We start from the raw sequence: 11,222 nt of genomic DNA, 5'->3' as shown, positions 1-11,222 counted from the left end.
TGGTGGCTATTGAATGGCAAGAGTATGGCGTTAGCTACGACAGCGGAAGAGTTCAACTCACCATGGGTGTCTTGTACTTGTGGATCACCACTTCTTTAGTTTCAGGAACTACAAGTGCAGGTGCAAGAGACAAAACAAAGGATTCAAGAGGTTGAAACCCCCCTTTAAGAAAAAAAGTGAGAGCTGGGGGTAGCAGGGGTGTAGCATGTGACCAATGTTTTCAGACTATGAGAGGGTGCGCAAAAGAGGCTGTGGGCCAAGAGAGTCCACAAGTACTGAACTGGTTCAGAGTTGACACTTATCTCGAAAATGATGCTACCCGATTTGCTTTGGGTATATGCTACATTGGACCAAATCAAAACACAGACACGCTTTACTTGGGCATGATAAAAACCTGAAGTCCAAGACGGTGGATACTTTCATATACTATCTGAAAAGTGTGGTATTGTCAACATTACATTTCTGCTACTGCTAGGTCTAGCAAATATATTTGATATTTAAGGGGGAGGGACAGTAGAATCGAATTGCAACTTTGGGTGGTTCTTGCAGACATAAAATATGTTCTTCATAAACCCTCTCAAATTATAGAGTTGCGAAGCGAAGTTCAATAATGCGCTAAGAAAGCCACTGTAGGTAGCTAGCCAGCTAATAAGCTAGCTAGCTCGGTGAAGAATCCCCTTCTACCTCAGTCACGAGCAGGGTTGGATAGGTTACTTTGTAAATGTAATCTGCTACAATTACTACCAGTCCAAAATTGTAATCAGTAACCTAACTTTTGGATTACCCAAACTCAGTAACATAATCTGATTACGTTCAGTTACTTTTGGATTACTTACCCCTTATGGGGCATTTGAAGCAGTGGTGTGTATTCATGGATGCTAAGGGAAGCCAGGCTTCCCTGAAAAATTGACCAAAAATATATCTTTAGTCTTTTCATAATTTTAAATCAATTTGCAAGAGGCTGAATGTAGAAAGCACCCGAGAGAGCAACACAGTGCCCCTCTGTCTCTGTATGTGTAGGACATCTACAGTGGGGAGAACAAGTATTTGATAACCTGCAAAATCGGCAGTGTTTCCTACTTACAAAGCATGTAGAGGTCTGTAATTTTTATCATAGGTACAACTTCAACTGTGAGAGACGGAAACTGAAACAAAAATCCAGAAAATCACATTGTATGATTTAAGTAATTCATTTGCATTTTATTTTATTTATTCAATTCAAGATGACGGTCAATCACCATCGGTCTGGGGCTCCATGCAAGATCACCTCGTGGGGCATCAATGATCATGAGGAAGGTGTGGGATCAGCCCAGAACTACACGGCAGGACCTGGTCAATGACCTGAAGAGAGCTGGGACCTCAGTCTCAAAGAAAACCATTAGTAACACACTACGCCGTCATGGATTAAAATCCTGCAGCTCACCCTGGTCAAGCCAGCGCATGTCCAGGCCCGTCTGAAGTTTGCCAATGACTATCTGGATGATCCAGAGGAGGAATGGGAGAAAGTCATGTGGTCTGATGAGACAAAAATAGAGCTTTTTGGTCTAAACTCCACTTGCCGTGTTTGGAGGAAGAAGAAGGATGAGTACAACCCTAAGAACACCATCCCAACCGTGAAGCATGGAGGTGGAGACATCATTCTTTGGGGGATGCTTTTCTGCAAAGGGGACAGGACAACTTTATCGTATTGAGGGGAGGATGGATGGGGGCATGTATCATGAGATATTGGCCAACAACCTCCTTCCCTCAGTAAGAGCATTGAAGATGGGTCGTGGCTGGGTCTTCCAGCATGACAACGATCTGAAACACACAGCCAGGGCAACTAAGGAGTGGCTCCGTAAGAAGCATCTCAAGGTCCTGGAGTGGCCTAGCCAGTCTCCAGACCTGAACCCAATAGAACATCTTTGGAGGGAGCTGAAAGTCCGTATTGCCCAGTGACAGCCCCAAACCCTGAAGGATCTGGAGGTCTGTATGGAGGAGTGGGCCAAAATCCCTGCTGCAGTGTGTGCAAACCTGGTCAAGAACTACAGGAAACGTATGATCTCTGTAATTGCAAACAAAGGTTTTCTGTACCAAATATTAAGTTCTGCTTTTCTGATGTATCAAATACAATATTTGTATGTCATGCAATAAATTGCAAATTATTTACTTAAAAATCATACAAATGTGATTTTCTGGATTTTTGTTTTAGATTCCGTATCTCACAGTTGAAGTGTACCTATGATATAAATTACAGATCTCTACATGCTTTGTAAGTAGGACAAACCTGCAAAATCGGTAGTGTATCAAATACTTGTTCTCCCCACCGTATCTGATGCAGTCTGGTCTTATGACATTGTTGAGTATGACATAGTTGCCACCCGTAGCATTGAATGCAAGGGAAGCCAGCGAGGATTTGACCTCCCTTGATATTTTGTAAATAAAATAATAGCCAATCAGCGTGGCGCTGAACTGAGTGAGCTCAACTTTGAAAGCTCCTGGGTGAATCAAGAAAATTACGTAATTGATAGAAACAACTTGAATTGATGTAGAGATGGTCGCCGGAGTTGATGGCTGCCGTTTTTACGGGCTCCTAACCAATTGTGTTTTTTTGCAACTTATTTTGTACATAATGTTTCTGCCACCGTCTCTTATGATGGAAAAGAGCTTCTGGATATCAGGACTGCGATTACTCACCTCGTACTCGATGAAGATTTTTTCTTTAACTAGTCGGACGCAAAGGATTTTCTTCAGACACCCGACAAGGCCCAAATCCCCAGAATTTGCATGAAGAAGAGACAGAGATATCGGGGACATAGGTCGGGGGGTGCCTTGTTAGGATCCGACAGCGAGTGAGTAATCCCCCTCTACCATCAGTCCTATTAGCCAACGTGCAATCATTGAATTACAAAATGGATGAGCTTAGATCAAGACTATCCTACCAACGGGACATAAAAAACTGTAATATCTTATGTTTCACCGAGTCGTGGCTGAAAGACGACATGGATAACATACAGCTGGCGGGGCTTTCAGTCCATCGGCAAGATAGAACAGCTGCCTCTGGCAAGACAAGGGGTGGCGGTCTGTGTCTATTTGTAAATAACAGCTGGTGCACAAAATCTAATATTAAGGAAGTCTCAAGATTTTGATGGCCTGAGGTAGAGCATCTCATGAAAAGCTGTAGACAAGACTATTTGAGTGTTAATCATCTATATTTTTCGCAGCAGTCTATTTACCACCACAAACCGATGCTGGCACTAAGGCAGCACTCAAAGAGCTGCATAAGGCCATAAGCAAACAAGAAAATGATCATCCAGAGGCGGCGCTTCTAGTTGCCAGGGACTTTAATGCTCGGAAACTTAAATCCGTTTTACATCATTTCTACCAGCGTATTAAGTGTGCAACCAGAGAAAATAAAAACAAACTCTAGACCACTTTTACTCCACACACAGAGACGTGTACAAGCTCTCCCTCCCCCTCCATTTGGCAAATCTGACCATTACTCTATCCTCCTGATTCCTGCTTATAAGCAAAAACTAAAGCAGGAAGTACCAGTGACTCACTCAATAAGGAAGTGGTCAGATGATGCAGATGCTAAGCTACAGGACTATTTTGGTAGCACAGACTGGAATATGTTCCGGGAGTCTTCCGATGGCATTGAGGAGTACACCACATCAGTCACTAGCTTCATCAATAAGTGCATCGATGACGTCGTCCCCAGTGACTGTACATACATACCCCAACCAGAAGCCATGGATTACAGGCAACATCCGCACTGAGCTAAATGGTAGAGCTGCCGCTTTCAAGGAGAGGGACTCTAACCTGGACGCTTATGGGAAAACAATCTATGCCCTCCTACGAAACATCAAACGGGCAAAGCATCAATAGAGGACTAAGATTGAATCGTACTAAACCAGCTCCGTCGCTCGTTTGATGTAGCAGGGCTTGTAAACTATTACAGACTACAAAGGGGAGCACAGCCGCGAGCTGCCCAGTGACATGAGCCTACCAGACGAGCTAAATAACTTCCATGCTCGCTACGAGACAAGCAACACTGAAGCATGCATGAGAGCTTCAGCTGTTCCGGGCGATTGTGTGATCACACTCTCCATAGCTTTAAACCTCTTGAAGCTAGGGGGCACTATTTTTATGTTTGGAAAAATAACGTTCCCAAAGTAAACAGCCTATTTCTCAGGACCAGATGCAAGAATATGCATATAATTGACATTAGGATAGAAAACACTCTAAAGTTTCCAAAAAACTGTCAAAATATTGTCTGTGAGTATAACAGAACTGATATTGCAGGCGAAACCCTGAGAAAAATCAAACCAGGAAGTGGCTTCTATTTTGAAAACTCCATGTTCCATAGCCTTCCATTGCTCCATTTAAAGGGATATCAACCAGATTCCTTTTCCTATCGCTTCCTCAAGGTGTCAGTCTTCAGACATAGTTTCAGGCTTTTATTTTGAAAAATGAGCCAGAACGATAACATCGCGCCAAGTGGTCACATGAGTTTTGCTCACGCAACAGAATTTGGACAGCTATTGTTTTTTCCTCTCCTACTGTGAAAGACATTTGCGGTTGATATATTATCGATTATATATTTTAAAAACAACCTGAGGATTGATTATAAAAAACGTTTGACATGTTTTTGTGGACATTACGGATATTATTTGGAATTTGTCTGCGTTGTTATGGCCGCTCTTTCCTGTGGATTTCTGAACATAATGCGCCAAACAAACGGAGGTATTTTGGATATAAAAATAATCTTTATGGAACAAAAGGAACATTTGTTGTGTAACTGGGAGTCTCGTGAGTGAAAACATCCGAAGATCAAAGGTAAACAATTAATTTGATTGCTTTTCTGATTTTTGTGACCAAGCTACCTGATGCTAAGTGTACTTAATGTTTTGTCATGCGATCGATAAACTTACACAAACGCTAGGATTGCTTTCCCTGTAAAGCATAATTTCAAAATCTGAGACGACAGATGGATTAACAAAAGGCTAAACTGTGTTTTGCAATATTGCACTTGTGATTTCATGAATATGAATATTTTTAGTAATATTATTTGACTGAGGCGCTATGCTATTTAGCGGTTGCTGATGACAATTATCCCGCTTAAGGGATGGGTAGCGTTAAGAATTAAACAGGTCAACATTCACAAGGCCACAGGGCCAGACGGATTACCAGGCTGTTGTACTCCGAGCATACGCTGACCAACTGGCAAGTGTCTTCACTGATATTTTAAACCTCTCCCTGACATGTTTCAAGTAGAACACCATAATCCCTGTGCCCAAGAACACCAAGGTAACCTGCCTAAACGACTACCGACCCATAGCACTCACATCTGTAGCCATGTTGTGTTTTCAAAGGCTCACATCAACACCATTATCCCAGAAACCCTAGACCCACTCCAATTTGCATACCGCCCCAACAGATCCACAGATGATGCAATCCCTATTACACTCCACACTGCCCTTTCCCACCTGGAGAAAAGGAACACCTATGTGAGAATGCTATTCATTGACTACAGCTCAGCGTTCAACACCAAGGTGCACTCAAAGCTCATCACTAAGCTAAGGACCCTGGGACTCAACAACTCCCTCTGCAACTGCATCCTGGATTTCCTGACGGGCCACCCCCAGGTGGTAAGGGTAGGTAACACCACATCCATCACGCTGATCCTCAACACGGGGGCCCCCCAGGGGTGCGTGCTCAGTCCCCTCCTGTACTACCTGTTCACCCATGAGTGCACGGCCAAGCACGACTCCAACACCATCATTAAGTTTGCCGACGACACAACAGTGGTAGGCCTGATCACTGACAACGATGAGACAGCCTATAGGGAGGTGGTCAGAGACCTGGCAGTGTGGTGCCAGGATAACAACCTCTCCCTAAACATGATCAAGACAAAGGAGATGTTTGTGGACAACAGAAAAAGGAGGACCGAAAACACCCCCATTCTCATCGACAGGGCTGTAGTGGAGCAGGTTGAGTTCCTTGGTGTCCACATCAACAAACTATCATGGTCCAAACACACCAAGACAGTTGGTGAAGGGGGCACGACAACACCTATTCCCCCTCAGGAGACTGAAAAGATTTGGCATGGGTCCTCTGGAGAAAAAAGAGAGAGAAAAAAAAAAAGAGTTCTACAGCTGCACCATCGAGAGCATTCTGAATGGTTGCGTCACCGCCTGGTATGGCAACTGCTCGGCCTCCAACCGCAAGGCACTAGAGGGTAGTGTGTACGGCCCAGTACATCACTGGCGCCAACCTTCCTGCCATCCAGAACCTCTATACAAATTGGTATCAGAGGAAGGCCCAACAAATTGCCAAAGACACCGGAGAGACAAGTCCAGGTCCAAAAGGCTTCTTAACAGCTTCTACCCCCAAGCCATAAGACTCATGAACAGCTAATCAAATGGCTACCCAGACTATTTGCATTGTCCCCACCCCCCATTTTTACACTCCTGCTACTCTCGGTGTATTATCCACGCATAGCCACTTTACCTCTACCTACATTCCTCAACTAACCGGTGCCCCGCACATCAACTCTGTACCGGTACCCCCTGTATATAGCCTCAATGTTATTTTATTGTTGCTCTTTAATTATTTGTTATTTTTTTAAATTCAGTTTATTTTAGTCAATACTTCAACACTTTTTTCCTTAACTGCATTTTTGGTTAAGGGCATGTAAATAAGCATTTCACTGTATTCACCTGTTGTATTGTGACAAATAAAATGTGATGATTTGAATTGTTGCATCTCGAGTTGTTGTCCTTCAGTGGCTAGCTTGCTAAAATTAGCCCTTTCCTTGTCATGGATGGAGATAGGGATTTGGACTTAAAAAAAAAAAAAATATTCTCCGTACTAGGCAATAATTCTAAAGGCAATTCTGATCCAACCATAAATCCATACATTGTTACCCTGTACTGAGAGGATGATAGTTCAATAGCTATGTAGCTATACGGAGAAGGCTAATGTTAACTCGTTAACGTTTCCCGCAAAAGGAAGTTAGGCTCGCGAGCATTTTAGCTAGGTAGTCTAGGATAACAACAAATAAAAGCGTATAGTGTATGACAGTCAGACTGTTTTGTCAACATGAGAGGATGTCATTGACGTTTCAAATGTTATTGGTCACATACACATATTAAGCAGATGTTATTGCGGGTGTAGTGAAATGCTTGTAGTAGGGTGAGTCAACATGTTTTTTTCTGCATTCTCACACACAAATAAAACCATGGACAGCCACATCATATTTAGCTTACGTTGATTGGACTAAATTGTTTTCGGTATCTTTTAGTTGTCACTGTATTCGAGACTAAGCATAGATGATTTGATGATGTTGAAATGTTGAAGTTGAAATGGTGTTGGAATAGTGGAGGCAACTCCCGTTTTCTTTGCAACTTGTGGTAACGCTCCTTTGTTCTTAATCAACAGTTGTTTAGTAGTCCGAAAATGTTGTAAACATCAACTTGCTTGACCATGCTGTAGGTCATGTGACTGTGTTATACATGCAGTATGCTTTGTGGACTTCAACAGACAGAGGTTACGCTCCGGTTCCGGTTTTGTGATGAAACCAAAGTGGTTGAATTCAAGGACGCAACTTTGGTTTAGAAGTGAAGGGGACACATTTTTAATCCTTTCGGATAAATAATCCAAACAGCCTACCCGACCGTTCAGAGGCATCCACATGGTTCTAAAGTACCCCGTTGCCTCGTTTTGTTAAAAGTGGGTGGGACAAAAATGCTATTTCAGAATGCCCCCCCCCATCCCCAGTGAAAGTTGCATCGTTGGTTGAATTTATTCTGCCACTGTCTTTTTATTGTCTCGGCCTTAGGCCCGATATAACACGGTCGCAAGGCATATGAACTAACAGGTTACAGAGCAAACAATGCAAATATCATGGCTTTTTCCCTGGCTTGGCTTCCCCAGTGATATTACCCATGCACCGCTACAGAGTAGAAGACAAAAAGTATCCAAATGCATTTGGTGCATCATTATAGTGGTCTCTGACTTGTGGTCAGACTCACTCAGGTGGAATAAACTTAAACGCGTCTTTTTTCCAATGCTGAATTGAATGTGATTTAGAAAGCAAAGTGGTGTTAGCGCAATTTAAAAAAAAAAATGTTTATGGCTGTAATCTGATTAGAATCTTTTTACTATGCCTGTTGTATAGTCGCCACAGATAAACCAAGTTATTACTCCTGTAACATTCTACTGCATCATTGCTATCTTGCCTTGCTAATTTATCCTGGTTAGCCTATGATAGTTCCCAGTTAATGTAGCCTTGCTACTCATTTTTATATATTGTCTATTACAAATTAATATATCAGTATTGGGTTACGACGTATAGTTCAAGTTCCTTGTTAAACTGTATATTATGTAGGCTTCCATTAAGGTTTCTCTAACTGGTCTATTCACTGTTGCGGTAAACTGTGGTCAGAACAGTATCTTGTACAGGTTTATATTCCATATAATCTTACTTCTATCCATTTTGTTACCATGTATGCTTACGCCCTGCATGTTATTTGTACCTGTAAATTCCTATTCTACAGTGTTGTATGTAACTGCAGGCCATTTAGGCAGTTCGCCATTTATGCCTGTTATTCTCTATGGGGAAATACGGCACCCACGAGGCTGCAGTCCAAACACGTTATTTTTACCCACTCAGCCCTTGGTCTAGCAATTTTCCCCTCTGGGAATCTCCAGTGAAACTGGACGCAGTTTGATTGCCATCTGAGCGAGTGAAGAACTTTGGTCACTTGCAGGGTATCAGGATATCACCCACAATTCAATTTGTAGTCACATGTCAAACTCTGATGGCCACAAAGTTTTACATTTAAATCAACAAGGCTGCATTTTCGGCATGTTAGAAAACAACCTACGAACCTAGCTTGCTAAATAATATATAAACATTGATTTTAGCATTGGAAAATTGGCATAGTCTCGTAGTGAGGAGCCTATAAAACGTAGCTATAGTCATAAACATATTTTTTGGAATTCAGAAATGCATTAGAGTAAGTTACCAAACTATAAAACGAGCTAGCCAGCTATGGGTAACTGCAGCTAGCTACGTTATCTTACTAGGTACATTGTGCTCGAGTGGCGCAGAGGTCTAAGGCACTGCATCTCAGTGCTACAGGCGTTACTACAGACCCTGATTAAATAAAAATGTAATAAAAGATTAATAGCTTTAGGTTGGTTGTTTTTAAGCTCAACTTCCAAGATTTCCACCAAGGACGTTGCCTCTCCAATCATCACTCTCCCTCGCTTGGGCAAGGGACATTTAAAAGAACACTCGGATGTGACAATGAAAAACGTCATTCAAGGCCTGAGGGTTTAGTGCCTAGGTCTGCTTTGAGTTTGAAACGCAGCCCTAATTAAGAGATGTCGTTCTCTAGCGCCGCCCTTTCCGGAATCTTCCCGGATGTCAGTCAGCCTTTGCAATTAGAGCTATTACAGGGCTCATCTGCAGCCTAGTGGCACAGTTTATTATTGCAACCAATATATGCATATTGTTTACGTGTATCACCTATTATGTATACATCACAGCCACTTATTATGTATGCCTATTTCTTAGGTATTATTGCCATTATGTTTAAGTATACATTCCTTTTGACTGTTCATGCATATTACCAATTCTATACTTATGTCAATGTCTTATCTAGTGAATGCATATACATTACTAATATTGTATTATTATTAATTTTCTCTAGTAGAAACCACACACATCTTTACTACTATATATTCACCATTATTCTGGTTACTGTGGTTATTGAGGTGTTCACAGTGAATCAACGGCTTGCATGTCTTTTTGAACAAAGACACAGGGGCTAGCGTCGCACTATCCCAGGGCAAAAAGCAGTTTTCTACAAGCTATGCTGACTGGCAAACAGCCACAGCTAAGTTACGTAGCTCGCTATCACCTTTAAAGCTAACTATGGAAAACTGCTTGTGTGTGAATAAAACTTGGGGACAGTTTGGTTATGTTTCCACCATGTTTGCATACCGGACTACCATCTTGATGACTGTCTGCATAGTTCACCAGAGATGAGTTCACAAAGTTAGAGAATTTCATCTGCCCAGTCCACAGCGAGTGGCAAACAGCTCTGACAAAAAGCTGGCTAGTTTGTTTATTTTTGCTTAGTTTGCGAGAACCACCCAAACTTCAACCTCGCTTCTAGCTTGCCGCCAGCTTTGTCCTTGTGGTACATGTCAAACAGTATACCTGTATGAGTTGGCTCAGTTTCTCACCTGATAAAAAAATATATAGTTTGGTTGTTTCCTAAAAAGTGTTTTTTCCTGCCCTCCTTACTTACTGTTCCTAGATTTGTTTTGGTGAATAGATTAAACTGTTTGTAGCAGCAAACCATTTGAATACAGGCATCAAAATTATTGTGTAAAGAAGGACATACATGGCCCACGGAAAAGGAAAGAACTCACACGAATGGTTTGAAAATACAAAAAAATCTGAGACTGTGCATGAGTCACAGTGCGAACAAATGTGTACAGCAACAACAAAAACAATGTGGAGAATGTGAAAGAAACTAAGCAGGACATTATAGGGGAAAAACAAACTGAACACTTAAAGATGTCACAAACACATAAGCTGTTAAAGGGATACTTTGGCATTTTGGCATTGAGGCCCTTTATCTACTTCCCCATTGTCTGATTAACTCATGGATACTATTTTTATGTCTCTGCGTGCAGTTTGAAGGAAGTTGCTAACTAAATCAATTGCTAACTAGCGTTAGCGTAATGACGGCGTTTATGGGCTCACGAAACTACATCTAACTTCCTTTATACTAGACATAAAAATGGTATCCACGAGTTTATCTGACTGGGGAAGTAGATTGCTAAAATCCCGAAGTGTCCTTTAAATGAGGCCCAACTTCCTAGACCAAGTTCAAAGCCAGTGTCGGAGGACAGACTTTTCATTAGTAACTGAACCTACGAAAGAGATGTAGGGGTCGGAAAAAATGGGGAGGGAAAGGGGCAGTTCAAAACCCTCAGCTCCCCACATTGTCAAGTCGCCAGGTTTCTTCATCTCAAAACCCCCAAAACATTGAGGGAAAAACAACGCTAGAGGGGTTTGCTTTTTTCAAGTGATGGGAGAGGAGCAGAAAGTTTCATAAACTGTCAGAAAGACAGGCAGAAACTCAGGCAAGGGTACAAGAAAGGAACGAGGGGGATTCTGCATAAAGAATGAGGGGCATGAGAGAAGGTGGGAACGGAGA

The 11,222-nt window shown here is 42.1% G+C and overlaps 1 protein-coding gene across 22 annotated transcripts in view; it reads right to left on the bottom strand.

The window, feature by feature from the left end:
• The window catches only part of LOC135546615 (MAP kinase-activating death domain protein-like), an 85,080-nt gene that overhangs the window by 3,577 nt on the left and 70,281 nt on the right, over positions 1 to 11,222 (bottom strand). For all 22 annotated transcript variants that reach the window (XM_064975185.1, XM_064975222.1, XM_064975259.1 and 19 more), the window contains one exon: positions 62 to 108. In XM_064975185.1, coding sequence (XP_064831257.1) covers positions 62 to 108 — 47 coding nt within the window. The remainder of the gene's footprint in view (positions 1 to 61; positions 109 to 11,222) is intronic.

Source organism: Oncorhynchus masou, chromosome 1 (assembly GCF_036934945.1).
Source record: "Oncorhynchus masou masou isolate Uvic2021 chromosome 1, UVic_Omas_1.1, whole genome shotgun sequence".
NCBI lineage: Eukaryota > Metazoa > Chordata > Actinopteri > Salmoniformes > Salmonidae > Oncorhynchus > Oncorhynchus masou.
This window is presented reverse-complemented; position numbering and strand designations above follow the sequence as displayed.